Source organism: Heterodontus francisci, chromosome 2, assembly GCF_036365525.1.
Source record: "Heterodontus francisci isolate sHetFra1 chromosome 2, sHetFra1.hap1, whole genome shotgun sequence".
NCBI lineage: Eukaryota > Metazoa > Chordata > Chondrichthyes > Heterodontiformes > Heterodontidae > Heterodontus > Heterodontus francisci.
In genome coordinates, this window is record NC_090372.1 from 207,673,632 (window position 1) to 207,698,839 (window position 25,208).

Genomic DNA, 25,208 nt, shown 5'->3' on the forward strand with positions numbered 1-25,208 from the left:
CCCTCACTCCCATTTTTAAACAGAGGTATGTTAACAGTCCTGCAATCCTCCGGCACCACACCTGTATGCAGTGAGGACTGGAAAATGATGGTCAGATCTTCCGCTATTTCTTCTCTTGCTTCCTTTAAAGCCTGGAGTGCATTTCATCTGACCCTGGTGATTTATCTACTTTAAAGGATGCTAATCCCATTAATATTTCCTCTCTCCCTATGTTTATCACATCCAATACTTCACACCCCTCTTCTTTAACTACAATATTTGCATCGTCCCCCTCTTTTGTGAAGACAGGCACAAAATATTCATTAAGAACAATACCAACATCTTCCGCTCCTACACATAGTTACCTTTTTGGTATTTTATGGGCCCTACTCTCTCCTTAGTTATCCTCTTACTCTTAATGTATTGATTAAACATCTTTGGGTTCATCTTGATTTTTCTTGCCAATATTCTTTCATGCCCTCTCTTTGCTTTCCTAATTTCCTTTTTGATTTCACCCCTCCACTTTCTATACTCCTTTCAGCTTTCTGTAGTATTGAGTTCTCAGTGTCAGACATAAGCTTTCCTTTTCTGCCTTATTTTACGCTCTAGATTTGGCTGTCCTACCCTATTTCTTTGTGGGAACATGTTTACTGTGAATCCCTTGAATTCTCCTTCGAATGCCTCCCACTGCTCTGAGTTGACATTGGGTAAAGTAATCCCATTGCAACACTTATGAGCCATAACAATGGTATGAATGAATTCAAATGAAATGAATGAAACTGGTCTGTTTAGTTTGTTTAGCGATCAACAAATATCTTCTATCTTCCACTAATCTTGCTGAATGAAAACTATTCCTAGTTGATATTAAGTGAGCAACTGTGAAAACTCTTCAGCTATCTAGGACTATGGGTGCATTATAGCGTTGCTTGGTGCCCGCTTGCACAGTGATAATGCTCTTGTGTTGATACAGGTGGTATACACAAGTGCTTCTGTATGTGTCAGCAACTGTTTATTGAGCTACTGACATCAGCTTCGGCAAACAGTAAAATTTTTAAGCCTTTAAGCTAAATGTGAAAAAAGTGTCATGAGTACTCATAGTGATGTAAACAGATCATACCTTTCACGATCAATGAGGCTTTTGAACTGAGATTTCGCACATGAAAAATAACTTCTCCTGCATCCGAGAGAGCTGCCTCCTGAATGCTGAGCATATATTTTCTGCCAATATTAAATGCCTCAAATCGTTCATTGCCTTCCACTAACTGCCCGTTTACAGTCCAGTAGTATTCATCGATGCTTTCATGAGAAAGTATGCATTCAAAAGATCCATTTTCTCCTTCTTTAACCTCTGTGCTCTTTAGCCGTTTTGTGATTCCAATGTTCAGCTCTGCAACAAAGCAGTTATTTATCGTGAGTGCCACAGACATACTTCATTGCTGGCTCTGATGGCCAGTATTTACAGTAGAGAAAGAAAATGTTGTTGAGGAGAATACTGAGATTCAGGCTACTAGGCTAGATGGGATTGAGGTTCACAAGGAGGAGGTGTTATCAATTTTGGAAAGTGTGAAAATAGATAAGTCCGCTGGGCCAGATGGGATTTACCCTAGGATTCTCTGGGAAGCTAGGGAGGAGATTGCAGAGCCTTTGTCCTTGATCTTTATGTCGTCATTGTCGACAGGAATAGTGCCGGAAGACTGGAGGATAGCAAATGTTGTCCCCTTGTTCAAGAAGGGGAGTAGAGACAGCCCTGGTAATTATAGACCTGTGAGCCTAACTTCGGTTGTGGGTAAAATGTTGGAAAAGGTTATAAGAGACAGGATTTATAATCATCTTGAAAAGAATAAGTTCATTAGAGATAGTCAGCACGGTTTTGTGACAGGTAGGTCGTGCCTCACAAACCTTATTGAGTTTTTCGAGAAGGTGACCAAACAGGTGGATGAGGGTAAAGCCGTGGATGTGGTGTATATGGATTTCAGTAAGGCGTTTGATAAGGTTCCCCACGGTAGGCTATTGCAGAAAATATGGAATTATGGGGTTGAAGGTGATTTAGAGCTTTGGATCAGAAATTGGCTAGCTGAAAGAAGACAGAGGGTGGTGGTTGATGGCAAATGTTCATCCTGGAGTTTAGTTACTAGTGGTGTACCGCAAGGATCTGTTTTGGGGCCACTGCTGTTTGTCATTTTTATAAATGACCTGGAAGAGGGTGTAGAAGAGTGGGTTAGTAAATTTGCGGATGACACTAAGGTCGGTGGAGTTGTGGATAGTGCCGAAGGATGTTGTAGGCTGCAGAGCTGGGCTGAGAGATGGCAAATGGAGTTTAATGCGGAAAAGTGCGAGGTGATTCACTTTGGCAGGAGTAACAGGAATGCAGAGTACTGGGCTAATGGGAAGATTCTTGGTAGTGTAGATGAACAGAGAGATCTTGGTGTCCAGGTGCATAAATCCCTGAAGGTTAACCCAGGTTAGTAGGGCTGTTAAGAAGGCATATGGTGTGTTAGCTTTTATTAGTAGGGGGATCGAGTTTCGGAGCCACGAGGTCATGCTGCAGCTGTACAAAACTCTGGTGAGACCGCACCTGGAGTATTGCGTGCAGTTCTGGTCACCGCATTATAGGAAGGATGTGGAAGCTATGGAAAGGGTGCAGAGGAGATTTACTAGGATGTTGCCTGGTATGGAGGGAAGGTCTTACGAGGAAAGGCTGAGGGACTTGAGGTTGTTTTCGTTGGAGAGGAGGAGGAGGAGGTGACTTAATAGAGACATATAAGATAATCAGAGGGTTAGATAGGGTGGATAGTGAGCGTCTTTTTCCTCGGATGGTGATGGCAAACACGAGGGGACATAGCTTCAAGTTGAGGGGTGATAGATATAGCACAGATGTGAGAGGTAGTTTCTTTACTCAGAGAGTAGTAAGGGCGTGGAACGCCCTGCCTGCAGCAGTAGTAGATTCGCCAACTTTAAGGGCATTTAAGTGGTCATTGGATAGACATATGGATGAAAATGGAATAGTGTAGGTCAGATGGTTTCACAGGTCGGCGCAACATCGAGGGCCGAAGGGCCTGTACTGCGCTGTAATGTTCTAATTCTAATTCTAAGAGGCTTTAACAATACATTGTACCAATTCTGATGATCCTGCCTGACTGTAGTGGGGAACACTCTTAACCAAGTCATAAGCATTGAAAATACAGATGTATTGCTTGAATGGTATTGTAAAACAGCTGGTAGCATCGTGATGTTCAGGTTTTTTTGGTACACAAAATGTTTCTTAGTCTACCTAACAGTTGGCAATGTAGGACGCTTAATGTACACAATGAGGGCCATTCTTGGAATGGGAAGCACATGAAAATACAGACGGCCAGAGTTTACTTCTGTCCCATAGTTTAATAGCATAAAATATTAGAAGAAAAAGAACTGAAGGAAAGATGCATGGGGTGTTCTTATGGAATGAAATAAACAAGAATAAAGATTGTGGGTATAACAAATCAAAAAGAATGTGTTTGCCTTTACTGAAAACATACAAAAAACATAGAAGTATTTGTTTCGGAATTATTTTTGACAACATAATATGTATAAGTCATATTTAATTCTATTTCTGTGCTATTTTCCTGGCCTAGTCATTGGTTTGGGTTTGATGAGCTTTACACCAAGTAAGTTAGAATGAGCGTTCGGAAGGAACTCTTGTTGCTCATAGGCCAATAAATTCAGCTGTGCAGCACCCAAGACACGGTTCCTAACTAGCCTACGAAGTTGCCAATATGATGGGCAGGAAGTGCTGACATATTTCCAGCCACAAGTGCACCACACAAAGGAGAAAAAAAGCATTTCCCATCTTGACCACAATGTTAATGTTATACCAGACTTAATTCTAAATCCTTAAGAAGTTGACTTCTCCAGGCATGCGCCATGGAGAGGTCACTCCATAGTTGCCTCACAGCGACTGAAACAACACGGAAGGCAGCAGTTACGGGTTATAAGTCCAGATAAATTGGCGTAGAAACTGGGCGCCACGGGTTGCCTTTGTCGGTGGGAGAGGTCATTGCACCTCACTGGACAGCTACCGCCCGCCTCAAACCGGGCAGCCCCCGGTCAATAAGGTTCTGTCCCGCCACAGTCTGCCTGCTTCAATGGGTGCTTGGAGCTCAGGGTCATTGCCCGAAAGGTGGACTGATACACCGCACCAAACAACATGAAAAAAGGAAAGAAGGTACCAGCCCTTCGCTTTGCAAGCTGGAACGTCAGAACTATGTGTCCTGGCCTGTCGGAAGACCTTACACAAATCAACGATTCTCGGAAGACCGCCATCATTAACAACGAGCTCAGTAGACTCAATGTGGACATTGCAGCACTTCAGGAGACTCGCCTCCCCGCGAGTGGCTCTCTAGCAGAGCAAGACTACACCTTCTTCTGGCAGGGCAGGGATCCTGAAGAACCAAGACAGCATGGAGTGGGCTTCGCCATCAGAAACTCCTTGCTCAGCATGATAGAGCCTCCCTCAAATGGCTCGGAACGCATACTGTCCATCCGACTGCTCACCACCTCTGGTCCAGTACACCTACTCAGCATCTATGCTCCAACACTCTGTTCCGCACCTGAAGCTAAAGACCAGTTCTATGAACAACTCCATAACATCATTAGCAGCATCCCCAACACCGAACACCTATTCCTGCTGGGGGACTTTAATGCCAGGGTTGGGGCCGACCATGACTCATGGCCCTCCTGCCTTGGGCGCTATGGCGTTGGAAGGATGAATGAGAACGGGCAGAGACTGCTTGAGTTGTGTACCTATCATAACCTCTGCATCACCAACTCGTTCTTTCACACTAAACCCTGTCACCAGGTTTCATGGAGGCACCCAAGATCACGTCGTTGGCACCAGCTAGACCTCATTGTCACAAGGCGAGCCGCCTTAAACAGTGTTCAAATCACACGCAGCTTCCACAGTGCGGACTGCGACACCGACCACTCCCTGGTGTGCAGCAAGGTTAGACTCAGACCAAAGAAGTTGCATCATTCCAAGCAGAAGGGCCACCCGCGCATCAACACGAGCAGAATTTCTCACCCACAGCTGTTACAAAAATTTCTAAATTCACTTGTAACAGCCCTTCAAAACACTCCCACAGGGGATGCTGAGACCAAGTGGGCCCACATCAGAGACGCCATCTATGAGTCAGCTTTGACCACCTACGGCAAAAGTGCAAAGAGAAATGCAGACTGGTTTCAATCTCATAATGAAGAGCTGGAACCTGTCATAGCCGCTAAGCGCATTGCACTTTTGAACTACAAGAAAGCCCCCAGCGATTTAACATCCGCAGCACTTAAAGCAGCCAGAAGTACTGCACAAAGAACAGCTAGGCGTTGCGCAAACGACTACTGGCAACACCTATGCAGTCATATTCAGCTGGCCTCAGACACCGGAAACATCAGAGGAATGTATGATGGCATGAAGAGAGCTCTTGGGCCAACCATCAAGAAGATCACCCCCCTCAAATCTAAATCGGGGGACATAATCACTGACCAACGCAAACAGATGGACCGCTGGGTTGAGCACTACCTAGAACTGTACTCCAGGGAGAATGCTGTCACTGAGACTGCCCTCAATGCAGCCCAGCCTCTACCAGTCATGGATGAGCTGGACATACAGCCAACCAAATCGGAACTCAGTGATGCCATTGATTCCCTAGCCAGCGTAAAAGCCCCTGGGAAGGACAGCATTACCCCTGAAATAATCAAGAGTGCCAAGCCTGCTATACTCTCAGCACTACATAAACTGCTATGCCTGTGCTGGGACGAGGGAGCAGTACCCCAGGACATGCGCGATGCCAACATCATCACCCTCTATAAAAACAAAGGTGACCGCGGTGACTGCAACAACTACCGTGGAATCTCCCTGCTCAGCATAGTGGGGAAAGTCTTTGCTCGAGTCGCTCTGAACAGGCTCCAGAAGCTGGCCGAGCGCGTCTACCCTGAGGCACAGTGTGGCTTTCGTGCAGAGAGATCGACTATTGACATGCTGTTCTCCCTTCGTCAGATACAGGAGAAATGCCGTGAACAACAGATGCCCCTCTACATTGCTTTCATTGATCTCACCAAAGCCTTTGACCTCGTCAGCAGACGTGGTCTCTTCAGACTACTAGAAAAGATCGGATGTCCACCAAAGCTACTAAGTATCATCACCTCATTCCATGACAATATGAAAGGCACAATTCAACATGGTGGCTCCTCATCAGAGCCCTTTCCTATCCTGAGTGGTGTGAAACAGGGCTGTGTTCTCGCACCCACACTTTTTGGGATTTTCTTCTCCCTGCTGCTTTCACATGCGTTCAAATCCTCTGAAGAAGGAATTTTCCTCCACACAAGATCAGGGGGCAGGTTGTTCAACCTTGCCCGTCTAAGAGCGAAGTCCAAAGTACGGAAAGTCCTCATCAGAGAACTCCTCTTTGCTGACGATGCTGCTTTAACATCTCACACTGAAGAATGCCTGCAGAGTCTCATCGACAGGTTTGCGTCTGCCTGCAATGAATTTGGCCTAACCATCAGCCTCAAGAAAACGAACATCATGGGGCAGGATGTCAGAAATGCTCCATCCATCAATATTGGCGACCACGCTCTGGAAGTGGTTCAAGAGTTCACCTACCTAGGCTCAACTATCACCAGTAACCTGTCTCTAGATGCAGAAATCAACAAGCGCATGGGTAAGGCTTCCACTGCTATGTTCAGACTGGCCAAGAGAGTGTGGGAAAATGGCGCACTGACACGGAACACAAAAGTCCGAGTGTATCAGGCCTGTGTCCTCAGTACCTTGCTCTACGGCAGCGAGGCCTGGACAACGTATGCCAGCCAAGAGCGACGTCTCAATTCATTCCATCTTCGCTGCCTTCGGAGAATACTTGGCATCAGGTGGCAGGACTATATCTCCAACACAGAAGTCCTTGAAGCGGCCAACATCCCCAGCTTATACACACTACTGAGTCAGCGGCGCTTGAGATGGCTTGGCCATGTGAGCCGCATGGAAGATGGCAGGATCCCCAAAGACACATTGTACAGCGAGCTCGCCACTGGTATCAGACCCACCGGCCGTCCATGTCTCCGTTATAAAGACGTCTGCAAACGCGACATGAAATCGTGTGACATTGATCACAAGTCGTGGGAGTCAGTTGCCAGCATTCGCCAGAGCTGGCGGGCAGCCATAAAGACAGGGCTAAATTGTGGCGAGTCGAAGAGACTTCGTAGTTGGCAGGAAAAAAGACAGAGGCGCAAGGGGAGAGCCAACTGTGCAACAGCCCCGACAAACAAATTTCTCTGCAGCACCTGTGGAAGAGCCTGTCACTCCAGAATTGGCCTTTATAGCCACTCCAGGCGCTGCTTCACAAACCACTGACCACCTCCAGGCGCGTATCCATTGTCTCTCGAGATAAGGAGGCCCAAAAGAAATTCTAAATTCTTAAGAAGTTGACTTCTCCTGGACCCCATTTTATGAGCACCTATCCATCTTTTAGAACATCTGAATTTGTAGGGCTGAGTGATCACACGCCAGCCTAGGCCCAGCTCCCAGCAATGCAGAAAATGGAAGCATCAACAGATGCAGGAGTGGCACTAGCTTCAATGCCATCTGGTTCCTATCGAACAAGTGACCAGAAGGCTTTCAGGCCCGAATAACATATGAGCATACGAATTAGGAGCAGGAGTAGGCCACTCGGCCTTTCAAGCCTGCTCCACCATTCAATAAGATCATGGCTGAACTGATTACTCCACATTTCCACCTACCCCCGATAACCTTCCACCCCCTAGCTTATCAAGAATCTATCTACCTCTGCCTTAAAAATATTCAGCTTCCAGTGCCTTTTGAGGAAGAGAATTCCAAAGACTCATGACCCTCTGAGAGAAAGAATTTCTCTTCATCTCTGTCTTAAATGGGCGACCCCTTATTTTTAAACAGTGACCCCTAGTTTGAGATTCTCTCACAAGGAAAATATCCTTTTCACATCCACCCTGTCAAGATCCCTCAGGATCTTATATATTTCAATCAAGTCACCTCTTACTCTTCTAAATTCCAGCAGACACAAGCCTAACCTGATCAATCTTCTCTCGTAATACAGCCCACCCATTCCAGGTATTAGTCTCGTAGACCTTCTCTGTACGGCCTCCAACCCGTTTACATCCTTCCTTAAATAAGGAGACCAATACGGTACATAGTACTCCAGATGTGGTCTTGCCAATGCTCTGTATAGCTGAAGCATAACCTCCCTACTTTTGAATTCAATTCCCCTCACGATGGACGATAACATTCTATTAGCTTTCCTAATTACGTGCTGTACCTGCATTTTAACCTTTTGCGATTCATGCAGCAGGACACCCAGATCCCTCTGCATCTCAGAGCTCTGCAATCTCTCACCATTTAGATAATATGCTTCTTTTTTATTCTTCCTGCCAAAGTGGACAACTTCACACTTTCCCACATTATACTCCATTTGCCAGATCTTTGCCCACTCACTCAACCTATTTATATCCCCTTGTCGCCTCCTAATATCCTCTTCACAAGTTACTTTCCGACCTATCTTTGTGTCATCAGCAGATTTAACAACCATACCTTCAGTCCCTTCAGCTAAGTCATTTATATAAATTGTAAAAAGTTGAGGCCCCAGCACAGACCCCTGTGGCACACCACTCGTTCCATCTTGCCAACCAGAAAATGACCCATTTATGCCTACTCTCTGTTTCCTGTTAGCTAACCAATCTTCTATCCGTGCCAATATGCTACTGACAGAAGGCTGAAAGAGAAAGGTACCACTTACACCTACAGCTCTTTTACTATGCTGCCTGGTAATCTTGGCAAAGTTGAGGCCCATGGAATAAAAGGGACAGTGGCGGTATCGCTACAAGGTCTGCTGAGTGACAAGAAACAGAGAGCAGCGGTAAACAGTTGTTTTGTTCAGACTGGAGGAAAGTATACAGCAGTGTTCCCCAGGTGTCAGTACTAGGACCATTGCTTTTCTTGTTATGTATTAATGAATTAGACATGGCAGCATTACCAGGGCACAATTTCAAAATTGGCAAATGACTCAATTCTTGGAAGTATTGTGAACTGTAAGGAGGATAGTGATAGACTTCAAGAAGATAGGTGGAATGGACTGACATGTGGTAGATGAGATTTAATGCAGATAAATGTGAAGTGATATATTTTCACAGGAAGAATGAGGAGAGGCAATATGACCTAAAGGTTACAATTCTAAAGGGACTGCAGGAATAGAGAGACATCTCTGCACATCTGTTCCTCCTACCAAAGTGGACAACCTCACATTTATCCATATTATATTCCATCTGCCATGTTCTTGCCCACTCACTAAGTCTGTCCAAATCTCCTTGAAGCCGCTTTGCATCTTCCTCACAACACACACATTCCCACCTAGTTTTGTGTCATCCGCAAACTTGGAAATACTACATTTGGTCCCCACATCCAAATCATTGACATATATTGTGAACAGCTGGGGCCCAAGTACTGATCCCTGCGGTACCCCACTAGTCACAGCCTGCCAACATGAGAATGACCCATTTATTCCTACTGTCTGCTTTCTGCCTGTTAACCAATCCTTAATCCATGCTAGTATTTTACCTCCTATCGCATATGTTTTAATTTTGCTAACCAACCTCCTGGAGGGGACTTTATCAAAAGCCTTCTGAAAATCCAAGTATACCACATCCACCGACTCCCCTTTATCAATTCTGTTCGTAACCTCAAAATACAGGTTTGTCAAACATGATTTACCATTCATAAATCCATGTTGACTATGCCCAATCAGATCATTATTATCCAAGTGTCCATTTATCACATCCTTTAGAATAGATTCTAGCATTTTCCCAACAGCTGATGTAAGGCAAACAGGTCTGTAATTCCCTGTTTGCTCTCTCCCTCCCTTCTTAAATAGTGGGGTGACAGTTGCGACCTTCCAATCTGCAGGAACTGTTCCAGAATCATTAGAATTTTGGAAGATGATCACCAATGCATTCGCCATCTCCATAGCTACCTCTTTCAACATTCTGGGATGTGGAATAGCTGGACCTGGGGATTTATCAACCTTCAGCCCCGTTAATTTCTCCAATACAACCTTCTTACTAATACTAATTTCCTTCAATTCCTCATTCCCCTTAATCCCTTGGATCTCTAATTCTGGGAGATTTCTTGTATCTTCCTCAGTGAAGACAGACACAAAGTAATCATTTAGCTTCTCTGCCATTTCTACATTCCCATGACTCTGCCTGTAATGGACCCACATTTGTCTTAGCCTGGTAACTTTATCGGCCTTTTCTTTTAATCTTATACAATCCTTAACTTCCTTTGTCATCCACAGCTGACTGCCTTTACTTTTGGGTTTTTGTACCTTGAAGGAATGTATAGTTGCTGTAAACTATGTAATATTTCTCTAAAGACTATCCATTGCCTATGTACTGTCATACCTTTTAATGTATTTTCCCAATCCACCTCAGCCAATTTTCCCCTCACACTTTCATAATTTCCACTGTTCAAATTTAACACCCTGGCTTCAGATTGAACTACCTCTCTTTCAAACATAATGTAAAATTCTATCATATTATGGTCACTCATCCCTAAAGGTTCTTTGACAATATTATTAATTAGCCCTTTCTCATTACATAAAACTAGGTCTAAAATAGCCTGTTCTCTAGTCGGTTCCTCAACATATTGCTCTAGAAAACCATCCCTAACACACTCCAGAAACTCATCCTCCACAGCATTAGTGCTCATTAGGTTTACCCAGTCTATATGCAGATTGAAGTCACCCATGATTATTGTATTACCCATGCCACATGTTTCTCTAATCTCCTGATTAATACAATGCCCCACACTATCGTTTGCACTTGAGTGCTGACTTGGGGCTGCATTAGAGGGCTAAAGTGGGAGTTTTGTGACTGAGGGAGTTCGGTGAGGAAGGAGCGAGGAGCTCCTTTCATTTCCTACCTGTTCTCAAAGAGCGTGAGGGGAGCCGAGAGCTTCCAAAGAGCACAGCTGACTGGTGAGTAAGTCCTGGTGGGTATTTTTCAAACTGGATTGAATTGTAAGTCATTGTTTTAGCAAGACTTAGTTGATTTTTTTTTATTATAATAGTCTTCTAAAGTTTTAAATTTAAAGAGTTTAGTCATGGCAGGAGAGCTTAAAGCTGTGGTTCGCTCCTCTTGCTGCATGTGGGAATCCGGGAACATTTCCAGTCCCCGGGACCAGCATGTGTGCAGGATGTGTGTCCAGCGGCAGTTCCTGGAAGCTCGGGTTTCAGAGCTGGAACGGCAGCTGGAAACACTGTGGAGCATCCACGAGTCTGAGAGCATTGTGGATAGCACGTTTAGAGAGGTGGTCATACTGCAGCTGAGGGGACATGAGGAAGGAAGGGAATGGGTGACCACCAGGCAGTCCAAGAGCAACAGGCAGGTAGTTCAAGAGTCCCCTGGGGTCCCACTTGTAAATCGGTATTCCATTTTGGAGGCTGATGAGGCTGGTTCCTCCAAGGAGTGCAGACAGAGCCAAGCTTCTGGCACAGGAAGGGGGAAAGAGAAGAAGAGCAAAAGTAATAGGGGATTCTATAGTCAGGGGAACAGATAGGTGCTACTGTGGCCGTCAACGTGACTCCAGGATGGTGTGTTGCCTCCCTGGTTTCCGGGATGTCACTGAATGGCTGCAGGGCATCCTGAAGGGGGAGGGTGATAAGGCAGAGGTCATGGTACATGTTGGTACGAATGACATAGGTAGAAAGAGGGATGAGGTCTTACATCAAGAATTCAGGGATTTAGGCAGTACACTAAAAAGCAGGACCTCTCGGGTTGTAATCTCTGGATTACTCCCAGTGTCATGTGCTAGCGAGTATAGAAATAGGCGTGGCTTAAGAGTTGGTGCAGGAGGGAAGGTTTTAGATTCCTGGACCACTGGGACCGTTTCTGGGGAAGGTGGGACCTGTACAAGCGGGACGTTCTACATCTGAACCAGAGGGGGACTAACATCCTTGCTGGCGGGTTTGCTAGTGCTGTTGGGAGGAGTTTAAACTAATTTGGCAGGGTGAGGGAATGCAGACTCCTAGCAGAATAGGGACACAGCTAAACACAGGAAAGCAAACAAGTCAGAGGGAATACAGCGATAGTAAGTTTCAAGGGAGTAAGACCAGGATGGAAGGCCTCTACTTTAATGCCAGGAATATTACAGGTAAAACGGATGAGTTAAGGGTAAGGATTAACACGTGGAATTGTGATATAGTAGCCATCATGGAGACATGGTTGAGGGCGGGGCAGGATAGGCAGCTCAATATCCTGGGATATAGAATCTTCAAGCGAGACAAAGGAGAGGGTAAAAGAGGAGGGGGCATTGCAATATTAGTTAAGGAGTCAGTTACTGCAGTAAGGAGAGATGATATCTTGGAGGGGGCATCAAATGAAGCTTTATGGGTAGAGTTTAGGAATTAAAAAGGGACAGCCACATTGCTAGCTGTTTATTATAGACCCCCAGATAGTCAGCGGGAAATGAGGAGCAAATATGTGCGCAATTCGCAGAGGTGTGTAAAAATAATAATAGGGTAATTATATTAGGTTATTTCAGCTTTCCCAACAATAATTGGGATAGTCATCATGTTAAGGGCTTAGATGGAGTGGAGTTCTTAAAATGTATACAGGAGAACTTTTAGCTCAATATGTAGAGGATCCAACAAGGGAGGGTGCAGTGCTGGACCTAATTCTGGGGAATGAAGCCGGACAGGTGGTTGATGTGTTGGTGGGGGAACATTTTGGTGATAGCGACCACAACATGGTACAATTTAAGCTTGTTATGGAGAAAGAAATAGACAAGTTGCAAAAAACGTTTTGGATTGGGGGAGAGCAAATTTTAGTAAAATAAGGCAGGATCTGGCCAAGGTAGACTGGAAAGAGTAACTTGTCGGGAAATCTACAGAAGAACAGTGGGGAACATTCAAAAAGGAAATGGGGAGGGTATAGGCCCAACATGTTCCCTCTCGGGTAATAGGTTGGGGCAACAAGCCCAGAGAACCATGGATGACCAGAAACAGTCAGGGTACGATGAGAAGGAAAAGAGAGGCTTTTAGCAAATACAAGGAGAGCAAATCAACGGAAGCATTAGTGGATTACTGGAGTGCAGTAAGTGTAGGATGGAGCTTAAGAAAGCAATTAGGAGAGCAAAAAGGGGACATGAGAAAGCTCTGGCTAGTAAAAGTAGGGAAAATTCCAAGATATTCTATAAGTATATCAATGGGAAGAAGATAACCAGGGAAAGAGTAGGACTCATTAGGGACCAAGGGGGAAATCTGTGGGTGGAGCCAGAGGACATTGGTAGGGTGTTGAACGAATACTTCACATCTGTCTTCACCCAAGAGAATGAGGATGTAGATATGGAACTTAGAGAGAGAGACCGTGAGATTCTTGAGCAAATTGTCATAGGGAGTGACAAGATATTGGAGGTTTTGGCAGGCTTAAAAGTGGACAAATCTCCAGGTCCAGACGATTTGTGTCCCAGGATGCTGTGGGAGGCGAGGGTGGAGATTGCAGGGGCTCTGACCCAAATTTTTAATTCCTCTCTGGCTGCGGGGGAGGTGCCAGAAGACTGGAGAACAGCTAATGTGGTCCCACTGTTTAAGAAAGGTTGTAGAGATAAGCCAGGGAACTACAGACCAGTGAGTCTCACGTCAGTGGTAGTGAAACTATTGGAGAAAATTCTGAAGGAGAGAATCTATCTCCACTTGGAGAGGCAAAATTTGATTAGGAATAGTCAGCATGGCTTTGTCAGAGGGAGGTCATGCCTAACAAATCTGATTGAATTTTTTGAGCATGTGACCAGGTGTGTAGATGAGGGTAGTGCAGTTGATGGAGTTTACATGGATTTCAGCAAAGCCTTTGACAAGGTCCCACATGGGAGACTTATCGAGAAAGCAAATGCACATGGGATACAGGGTAACTTGATAAGGCAGATTCAAAATTGGCTTAGCTGTAGGAGACAGAGAGTGATGACAGACGGCTGTTTTAGTGACTGGAAGCCAGTGTCAAGTAGCGTACCAAAGGGATCTGTGCTGGGTCCCCTATTGTTTGTCATTTATATAAACGACATAGATGACTATGTGGAGGGTAGGATCAGTAAGTTCGCGGATGACACAAAGATTGGCCGAGTGGTTAACAGTGAGGTGGAGTGTCTTAGGTTACAGGAAGATATAGACGGGATGGTCAAATGGGCAGAAAAGTGGCAGATGGAATTTAACCCTGAAAAGTTTGAGGTGATACACTTTGGAAGGAGTAATGCGACACGGAAGTATTCAATAAATGGCCTGACACTGGGAGGTTCCGAGGAACAAAGGGACCTTGGCGTGTTTGTCCATGGATCTCTGAAGGCAGAAGGGCAGGTTAATAGGGTGGTGAAAAAGGCAGATGGGACACTTGCCTTTATCAATCGAGGCATAGATTGCAAAAGCAGGGAGGTCATGTTGGAGCTGTATAGAACTTTGGTAAGGCCACAGCTGGAGTACAGTGTGCAATTCTAGTCGCCACATTATAGGAAGGATGTGATTGCACTGGAGGGGGTGCAGAGGCGATTCACCAGGATGTTGCCTGGGATGGAACATTTAAGCTATGAAGAGAGGTTGGATAAGCTTGGGTTGTTTTCGCTGGAGCAGAGATGTCTGAGCAGTGACCTGATCAAGGTGTACAAGATTATGAGGGGCATGGACAGGGTGGGTAGAGAGCAGCTGTTCCCCTTAGTTGAAGGGTCAGTTACCGGGGGACACAAGTTTAAGGTGAGGGGCAGGAGGTTTAAATGGGATCTGAGGAAGAACTTTTTTACCCAGAGGGTGGTGACGGTCTGGAAGGCACTGCCTGGGAGGGTGGTAGAGGCGGGTTGCCTCACATCCTTTAAAAAGTACCTGGATGAGCACTTGGCACGTCATAACATTCAAGGCTATGGGCCAAGTGCTGGCAAATGGGATTAGGTAGACAGGTCAGGTGTCTTTAATGCATCGGTGCAGATTCGATGGGCCAAAGAGCCTCTTCTGCACTGTATTATTCTGTGATTCTGTGATACCACTACTGTTTCGTGACCTATAAACAACTCTTACCAATGTTTCAGGTCAATGACCAGTTCTGATGAATGGTCATTGACCTGAAACGTTAACTCTGCTTCTCTCTCCACAGATGCTGCCAGACCTGCTGAGTATTTCCAGGATTTTTTATTTTTATTTCAGATTTCCAGCATCTGAAGTATTTTGCTTTTATCCTACCAATGTTTGCTGCCCCTTGCTGTTTCTTAGCTCCACCCAAACAGATTCCACATTTTGTTCTTCCGATCTAAGATCCTCCCTTACTAATGCATTAATCCCATCCCCTATTATCAGCACTACCCCACCTCCATTTCTTTTTTGCCTGTCCTTCCTAAATGTTGAATATCCTTGAATATTCAGTTCCCAGTCTTGGTCACCCTGTAGCCACGTTTCCGTTATGGCAATTAGATCATACCCATTTACCTCTATTTGGGCCTTTTAATAATTTACCTTGTTGCAAATTCTGCATGCATTCAGGTAGAGTGCCCTTAACCTTGTCTTCTTGACATTATTCTGCATTCTAAGCCTAGTTGATGCTCGCCTTTGTTTCGCCTGCCTTCTAATGTCACTTGCTACTTTTCTACCTCCTGTTACCAGCTTTACTTCCTTCCAATTTGAGCTATCCCTCAGGATTCCATCCCCAACAAGCTAGTTTAAACCCTCCGCAACAGCACTTGCAAATCTCCCTGTGAGGATATTAGTTCCGGTCCTGTTAAGGTGTAGCCTGCCCAACTTGTACAGCTCCCACCTGCCCTAGAATGGGTCCCAATGCCTCAGGAATCTGATGCCCTCCCTTCTACACCAAGCCACGCATTTAATTGATCAATCCTATTCTTATGCTCACTAGCACGTGGTACTGGGAGTAATCCTGATATTACTCCTTTGGAGGTCCTGCTTTTTAATTTCCTTCCTAACTCCCTAAAATCTGCTTTCTAAAGTTAAAATTATTTTTTATAAAACACTGGTTCAACCTCAACTGGGGTATTGTATTCAATTCTGCGCACTGCACTTTAGGAAGGATGTGAAGGTTTTAGAGAGGATGTGGAAAAGATTTATGAGAATGGTTCCACGGATGAGGGAGTTCAGTGATGATCATAGACTGGAGAAGCTGGGGTTGTTCTCCTTAAAGAAGAGAAGGTTGAGAGGAGATTTGATAGATGTGTTCAAAATCATGAGGGGTCTAGACAGAGTAGATAGAGACAAACCGTTCCCTTTGGTGGAGAGGTTGAAAACCAGAGGACACAAATTTAAGGTGAGTGACAAAAGAACCAAAGGCGACATGAGAAAACTTTTTTTTATGTAGCTGGTGGTTAGGGTCTAGAATGCATTGCCTGAGAGGGTGATGGAGGCAGATTCAATTGTGGTTTTCAAAAGGGAATTGGATAAGCATTTGAAGATAAAATGTTACGGGTTACGGGGAAAGGGCTGGGTTGAGGGACTAACTGAATTGCTTTTGCAGAGAGTTGGTGCAGACTCGACAGGCTGAATGGCTTCTGTGCTATAACTATTCTATGATCCTATGATCTCAGGCTTTCCAATCCAAGAGAATCCAGGTGCACCACTAACTCCTTCCAAGCATCCTTCAAAACGGGCATCCTTCATATGAAACAATAAGAAAGTAGGCAGAAAGGCAGGGAATTTTCAAACGTTGCTCAGTTTTTAGGAACATTTGGCCAATCCTATTGCAGACTTAAACCCAGATCAACCACTCTGGAGAATTCTGTTAAATTCCAGGACAAAGATCCAGCATCAAGGGCCTTCATTACATTTCTCATGACCTATGTATGTGGGAATTAGCTGTAGCCTGTACACTGACCTCAGAAGAATCAGCCCCTTGAAGTGTCCCATTAAAGCCTTACTAGCTCTTCAAACTACAAATCTTTTCCTCTATTTGTTTTTCACTATTTATCAGTCTACAATGGACACCCAAAAGCATTGCATACCTTGGATAGCGACCTTGGCACTTGCTTTATCACTGTCTATGTCACAAGTATACAGTCCAGCATCACTTTTATTCAGGTCATGTACTATAAGACAAAGTGTTTTTCCAGCATGCAGCAATTCATATTTGTCACTTGAACCAAGAATCACATCATCTTTCTTCCAGATAGGATTGACTTTGGGCTTAGATACTTCACACTCCAATGTGATCATTCCTCTCTCTTCCCCAACAATGTCATCCAAGGATTTCATGAAGACCACTGGCTTTTCTGCAATATGACAGATAGAGGAAAAATACATTCAGTTTTATTTTCAAAATCTCCCGAGTAGCTAAAAATTCACCTTGCTAGGTGAATTTTCTACCACAACTGACTCTCGTGTTAGTACTGAGGGGGTGCTGCACCATCCTTTGGTGGGACTTTAAACCAAGGTCTGCCTGTTTACTTATATGGATGCTGCAGTTTCCATTGCGCTATTTGAAGATCATCAAGTTCTCCAGGTGACCTGCATAACACCCCTTCCTTAACCAATATCACCAAGAAAAATATTAATTAGCCATTCATTTCATTGCTGTTTAGGAGATGCTGCAGACACAAAGCAACTGCAATGTTTACTTTTATAACCGTTGCTGCATTTCAAAAGTAAGTGACGTTAAGCCAAAATCCCATCTTCCCCTTTGGTGGATGATAAAGATCTGATCTTTGAAGAAGAGTAGGGAATCTAAGTGCAATAATAAAGGTGAGCGACACAGTGCCTTGTTTTGGATGAGACGTTAAACTGAGAACCCATCTTCCCTCTCACATAAACGTGAAAGATCCCATATCTCTATTTTGAGAGAGCAAGGGAGTTGTCCTTGGTGTTCTGGCCAATATTTAAATATCCCTCAACCAACACCACAAAAAATGCATGGTCATTAACATATTATACACTGTTTGTGGAAGCTTGCTGTGCACAAACTGGCTGTTTCCTACATTATAACAGCGCTACAGCCAGATGCTAAGGGGTGTGGGTGGTTCCCATTGTTCACCTCCCAACTGACTACAGCAAATGTTTTTTGTTACTGGGGTTTTAACCCCTTGTGTTTTATTTGTCAAATAAACAGACAGTGACAGGTTTTCTTGTAGGTTTAAAACAGAAGATTAACTATTTATTAAACAATATTCATTCCTGAAATGGTCGCAACCGCATTCACTCATGCACCCACGCATGCATTCACTTGCACACGCACACACAGACACACAAACATACACACACACACACGAATAAATAGAGAGGAAAAGGGTAAGTGGTTTGAAGTGAGATAAGCGTTCAGGGTTCACGGTAAACCTGTTGAATCTTCTTGGAAAACAGTGTCTCTTTTACAGTTGCAGGCGTAGATATTCTGGTGGTTAGGGTGTCAGTCTGGAGGCAGAAGTCACTTTCAGTTTTCCACTATGCCAAGTTGAAAGGTAGAATTCGCAGCAGAGCTCCTTCTTGGGTTTTTGCTGGATCCCTCACAGCTCTTCGCTGAACAGGCTTTATGTGATATTGTTGTTATCTCTCCCCTCCCTCTCCAGAGAGCCACTTTTTAAAATAAAAATTTCTCACATGTTGCTTCTGTTAGGCGACGCAGGGCCCCCTCACTGTGGTGACCAATAGTGGACCAGAATGTGACTACTTTACACCTTCTTTGTTTCAGCAGAACCCATTCAATTCAGGAATATCTGTTGATGGATTCAGGATAGGTATAATTGACACCTCTTAGCTTGGAATGTATCCTTTTGTCCTGAACAGATAGTAAGACAGTTTGAATATACAGGGCCAGGTCGTCTGACCTTCGGCAGCTATTTTGCAGCACATTATACACTTTATAAAGGAAAAGTCAAATTTTGTCACTCTTCAGTTTGGGTTCTGTATTTTCATCACTGCACTTCTCGTGAGCATGACACCTTCCCTGGCATTGTCTCTAACAGCCATTTCTGGTTGAAGTTTGAGTTATACATCCTTTCTTTGGATGAGGCCCAATTATAATTGAATTTCCTTTTTGTACATTGACGTTTTGCCTCAGGAAAGCTTCTGTTTAGAAAACTTGGTGTCTTTTATCTGTTTCCCACTTTTAAATCCCAGCTATGTGGTGTCAGACGAGGTTGGATTTCTCTAGTATCTGTTTGCAGTGCTTTGGGAGACACTGAAGAGACAGTTTTTCTGTCCCAAGGTTTGGAATATGCATATTTCCATTACTGCATTGTTCCTGACTCTTGGCACTTTTCACTGCCTGTACAAGCCTTAACCCCTTAACTGCTGCTTCCACAATACATTAATTTAATAGTTCAGATTCTGGCACATAGATAATTTTTATCTCTAGGGTGACAGTGGGTGATAAATTGTTTTTTTAGCCCATGTGAGGCATCTGGGATCTCCTCCTGCACTTTGTCCTGAGTGAGTTCTGAATCTAATTTGCTGGGTTTGGTTAGCTTTGGATTTAGAACCTGACCATTTGATTCTTCAGTAAGCACAGCCACATTGACATCACTTTTATTTTTCTTGTGACTTTCACAAGTGTTGTTTACCTTAGGGTATTTTACCTTCCCTTTTCTCTTTACTTCGGGGATGATTTCTCCCCCCCCCCCCCCCCCAATCTTCCCCATGTCCTCTGGGACACTACTGCTCGCAGGTGGCTGTCCAGCTTCCACTGCACTCCCCTGTGACATTTCATCTAGGTGAGGCATCTCCCTCACTCTTGGCTTGCCTGTTTGGGAACTTTCCTTGTCACCATTTAAATCTTTAGAGAAGGGTTCTGCTACCTCTGGTGCTTTCCCTTCAACTTTTGTTTTTATCTCAGCTCCTTTAAATTCCTGTGGCTCCATATTTGCCTCTTTTAATATCTCTGGCTCCACCTTGGCCTCTGTAAATTCTACTGTCTTTCCTTTAGCCTCTTTAATCTTTACTGGCCCTATACCCCCACCCCCCGTGGGATTTTTAGGACTTCCTCTGCAGCCGCACAGAATTTTGTTTGTTGCCCTCAGTTTCTCCAGTCTCCGTGGACTGTTCTGGACACTTTGGATAAAATACTGTGCTTCTTGCTAAGTTATTGACCAGCAATAGGTCAACCCCCTGCATTGGTAAGCTCGAAATCACCCAGACTGTAACTACCCCGGTGGCCAACTTACTTTGCAGGTAAACTTTAACTAAGGAACCTTAAAGCAATTGCTAGTAAGCCCTTTTACCAATACCATGGTATTTGTTCTGCTTTCATGTGGCATTTCTATAAGCTTTGCTGCAAGTAGTGCTTGAAAACAACTGGTATCCCTGAGGATGGTTATATCTTTGCCTGGTGCCTGGGATATACAAAAAAGTAATTTTTCCTTTTTGCAAAATGTTTTTGTAGGTATTCTGTTCCTGGGTTATATTGGAGCACATGCTCACGACCTTCATAGCTACGGACACTGGCTTTCTGGCAGAGCCTCGTGTTGGTATTTTGGCATACCAGCAATCTGCCTTGACATGCCTAGATTGTCCACACTGGGAACACATCGGGCGTGCCCCTACTGGTTCATCACCTGGGTTCCTTCTTTTAAAAGTTGGAGACTGATCTGGTTTCTTTCCCTACTCTCCTCTTTTCTCGAGCCCATTGCTGCTTCATCTGCATCCCTGCTATCTCTCCCTAGCCTGTAAGAGTTACTAGGCCGAAATATATTTTAAGTTAGAGGTCTGTGTGTTAACTCATAGTTGTCGGCCATTTTTGCTGCTTCTCTTACCCTTGTAACTCTTCAATATGGATTCTTATATAAGTTGGGATGCTATTTTTAAATTCTTCCAGCAACATCACTTTTCTCAAATTTTCATATGAGGGTTCAAGCTTGAAAGATCGCATCCAGCGATCAAAAGCCATATGTTTAATTCTTTCAAATTCAATGTAAGCCTGGGCGGGTCTTTTCCTAGCATGTCTGAATTTCTGTTGATAGGGTTTGGGTACTAACTCATACGCATTTAGAATTGTTGTTTTAGTTTGTTCATGATCGGAAAACTCTCTTCTGATAACAGAGAAAAAGCTTTGCAAGTCCTACCCACGAACCCGCCTTGTAAGAGGCGAGTCTAATATTCTTTTGGCCATTTTAGCCTGGTAGCTATTTTCTCAAAGGAGATAAAATATGACTTAACCTCTTCCTCATTAAATTTTGGTAAATGTCTCAGTATATCAAAGTTTTGCTCCGAATTGGGGATAAGGTTTGAGTGGCTAATGGCATTTTTCTCTTGCACTTGTAGCCTTTTTAACTCAAACTATTACCCCTCTCTTTCCTGTTTTTTCTTCTGAAACTGAATCTCCTCTCTTTTCAACTGAATCACCTGTCTTTTCAACTGCATCTCCTCTCTTTCCAACTGAATTTTGGCTAGGGTTATTTTTTTCAGACTCAGATTCCATGCTTTCTTCTTCTGGTTCCAGGGTAAGTTTAAAATAGTTAGCTAGACTCTTCACCATTTCAGGATTCTTTGTTTTTTAATTAAAAGTGACTCCTACCTCTGTAATCTTCAATGTTTAGGCGACTTGATTTATCATGGGATAGAAACATAGAAAATAGGAGCAGGAGTAGGCCATTCGGCCCTTCAAGCCTTCTCCGCCATTCATTATGATCATGGCTGATCATCCAACTCAGTATCCTGCTCCCACTTTTGCCCCATACCCTTTAATCCATTTAGACCCAAGAGCTATATCGAACTCCTTTTTGAAAACATACAATGTTTTGGCCTCAACTGCTTTCTGTGATAGTGAATTCCACAGGCTCACCACTCTCTGGGTGAAGAGATTTCTCCTCATCTCAGTCGTGAAAGGTTTACCCTGTATCCGTAGACTATGACCCCTAGTTCTGGACCCCCCCACCATCAGGAATATCCTTCCTGCATCTACCCTGTCGTCCTGTTAGAATTTTACAGGTTTCTATGAGATTCCCCCTCACTCTTCTCAACTCCAGCGAATATAATCCTAACCGACTCAATCTCCTCATACATCAGTCCAGCCATCCCAGGAATCAGTCTGGTAAACCTTCGCTGCACTCCCTCGAAAGCAAGATCATCCTTCCTCAGATAAGGAGACCAAAACTGCACACAATATTCCAGGTGTGGCCTCACCAAGGCCCTGTATAATTGCAGCAAGACATCCTTGCTCCTGTACTCGAATCCTCTCGCTATGAAGGCCAACATACTATTTGCCTTTTTTACCACCTGTTGCACCTGCATGCTTACCTTCAGCGACTGGTGTACGGGAACACCCAGGTCTCGCTGCATATTCCACTCTCTCAATTTATAGCCGTTCAGATAATAATCTGCCTTCCTGTTTTGGCTACCAAAGTGGATAACCTCACATTTATCCACATTATACTGCATCTGCCATGCATTTGCCCACTCACTCAACTTGTCCAAATCACCCTGAAGCCTCTCTGCATCCTCGTCACAACTCACCCTCCCACCCAATTTTGTGTCCTCTGCAAATTTGGAGATATTACATTTAGTTCCCTCATCTAAATCATTAATGTATATTGTGAATAGCTGGGCTCCCAGCACCGATCCCTGCGGTACCCCACTAGTCACTGTCTGCCATTCGGAAAAAGACCCATTTATCCCTACTCTTTGTTTCCTGTCTGCCAACCAATTTTCTATCCATTGCAATACACTACCCCCAATCCCATGCGCTTTAATTTTACATGCTAATCTCTTATGTGGGACGTTGTCGAAAGCCTTCTGAAAGTCCAAATAAACCACATCCACTGGCTCCCCCTTATCAACTCTACTAGTTATATCCTCGAAGAATTCTAGTAGATTTGTCAAGCATGATTTCCCTTTCGTAAATCCATGCTGACTCTGCCCGATTCTACCACTGTTCTCTAAGTGCTCTGCGAAAAAATTTTTGATAATAGACTCTAGAATTTTCCCCACTACCAACATCAGGCTGACTGGTCTATAATTCCCTGCTTTCTCTCTACCTCCCTTTTTAAATAGTGGGGTTACATTAGCTACCCTCCAATCTGTAGGAACTGTTCCAGAATCTTGGAAAATGACCACCAATGCATCCATTATTTCTCGGGCCACTTCCTTAAGTACTCTAGGATACACACCATCAGGCCCTGGGGATTTATCAGCCTTCAATCCCATCAATTTCCCCAACACCGTTTCTCTAATAATACTGATTTCTTTCAGTTCCTCTCTCTCACTAAGCCCTGCGTTCCCCAACATTTCTGGTATGATATTTGTGTCCTCCTTTGTGAAGACAGAACCAAAGTATGCATTTAGTTGGTCAGCCATTTCTTTATTCCCCATAATAAATTCCCCTGTTTCTGACTGTAAGGGACCTACATTTATCTTCACCAATCTTTTTCTCTTCACATACCTATAGAAACTTTTACAGTCAGTTTTTATGTTCCCCGCAAGCTTGCTCTCGTACTCTATTTTCCCCTTCTTAATCAATCCCTTGGTCTTCCTTTGCTGAATTCTAAACTGCTCCCAATTCTCAGGTCTGTTGTTTTTCCTGGCAAATTTATATGCCTCTTCCTTGGATCTAATGCTATCTCTAATTTCCCTTGTAAGCTATGGTTTGACTGCCTTTCCTGTTTTACTTTTGCACCAGAAAGGGATAAACAATTGTTGCAGTTCATCCATGCGCTCTTTAAATGTTTGCCATTGCCTATCCATCGTCATCCCTTTAAGTAACGTTTCCCAATCCGTCATGGCCAACTCGCGCCTCATACCTTCGTACTTTCCTTTACTAAGATTCAGGACCCTTGTCTCAGAATCAACTACATCACTCTCCATCTTGATGAAGAATTCTACCATATTATGGTCGCTCATCCCCAAGGGGCCTCGCACCACTAGACTGTCAATTATTCCTCTCTCATTACACAATACCCAGTCTCGGATGGACTGTTCTCTAGTTGGTTCCTCAACGTATTGGTCCAGAAAACCATCCCGTATACACTCCAAGAATACCTCCTCTATGGTATTGTGACTAATTTGATTTGTCCAATCTAAATGCAGATTAAAGTCACCCATAATTACAAATGTTCCTTTATCGCATGCATCTCTAATTTCCTGTTTAATGCCATTCCCAACATCACCACTACAGTTTGGGGGTCTATATACAACCCCCCACTCATGTTTTTTTCCCCTTATTGTTTCTCAGCTCTACCCATACAGATTCCACATCGTCAGAGCTAATATCTTTCCTCAATATTGCGTTAATTTCCTCTTTAACCAGCAATGCAACTCCACCGCCTTTTGCTTTTTGTCTGTCCTTCTTAAATACTGAATATCCCTGGATGTTCATTTCCCATCCCTGGTCACCTTGCAGTCATGTCTCCGTAATCCTGACTATATCATACCCATTTACATCTATTTGTGTGGTTAATTCATCCACTTTATTGTGAATGTTCCATGCGTTAAGGCACAAAGCCTTAAGGCTTGTCTTTTTAAGATTACTTATCCCCTTCCCACTATTTGTCACTGTGGCCCTGTTTGATTCTGGCCCTTGATTTCTCTGCCTATCACTTTTATTATTCCCCTTACTGTCTTTTGTTCTTGTCTTTGATCCCCCCTCCTCTGACTCCTTGCAAAAGTTCCCACCCCCCTGTCATTTTAGCTTAAACCCTCCCCAACCACTCTAGAAAATACTCCCCCTAGGACATCAGTCCCAGTCCTGCCCAGGTGTAACCCGTCCAGTTTGTACTGGTCCCACCTCCCCAGAACCAGTCCCAATGCCCCAGGAATCTAAAACCCTCACCCTCACACCATCTCTTCAGCCACGTATTCATCCGATATATCCTGCTATTTCTACTCTAACTAGCATGTGGCACTGGTAGTAATCCTGAGATCACTACCTTTGAGGTCCTACTTTTCAACTTACTTCCTATCTCCCTATATTCTGCTTTTAGGACCTCATCCTTTTTTTCACTTATGCAGTTTGTACCAATGTGTACCATGACTACTTCAGAATGTCCTGTAACCGCTCTGAGACATCCTTGACCCTAGCACCAGGGAGGCAACATACCGTCCTGGAGTCTCTTTTGCGGCCACAGAAACGCCTATCTATTCCCCTTACAATTGAATCCCCCATAACTATTGCATTCCCACACCTTTTGCTCCTCCCCTGTGCAGCAGAGCCAATCGTGGTGCAACGAATTAGGCTGTTGCTGCTTTCCCCTGAGAGGCCATTCCCCCTAACAGTATCCAAAGCAGTAT

General features: G+C 44.2%; 1 protein-coding gene across 1 annotated transcript in view; it reads right to left on the minus strand.

The window, feature by feature from the left end:
* obscnb (obscurin, cytoskeletal calmodulin and titin-interacting RhoGEF b) overlaps window positions 1-25,208 on the minus strand; it is an 868,128-nt gene that overhangs the window by 621,681 nt on the left and 221,239 nt on the right. The window contains exons 47-48 of the mRNA XM_068053434.1: window positions 17,006-17,272; window positions 1,097-1,366 (exon numbers count right to left, since the gene is read on the minus strand). Of these exons, the coding sequence (XP_067909535.1) occupies window positions 1,097-1,366; window positions 17,006-17,272 (537 nt within the window). The remainder of the gene's footprint in view (window positions 1-1,096; window positions 1,367-17,005; window positions 17,273-25,208) is intronic.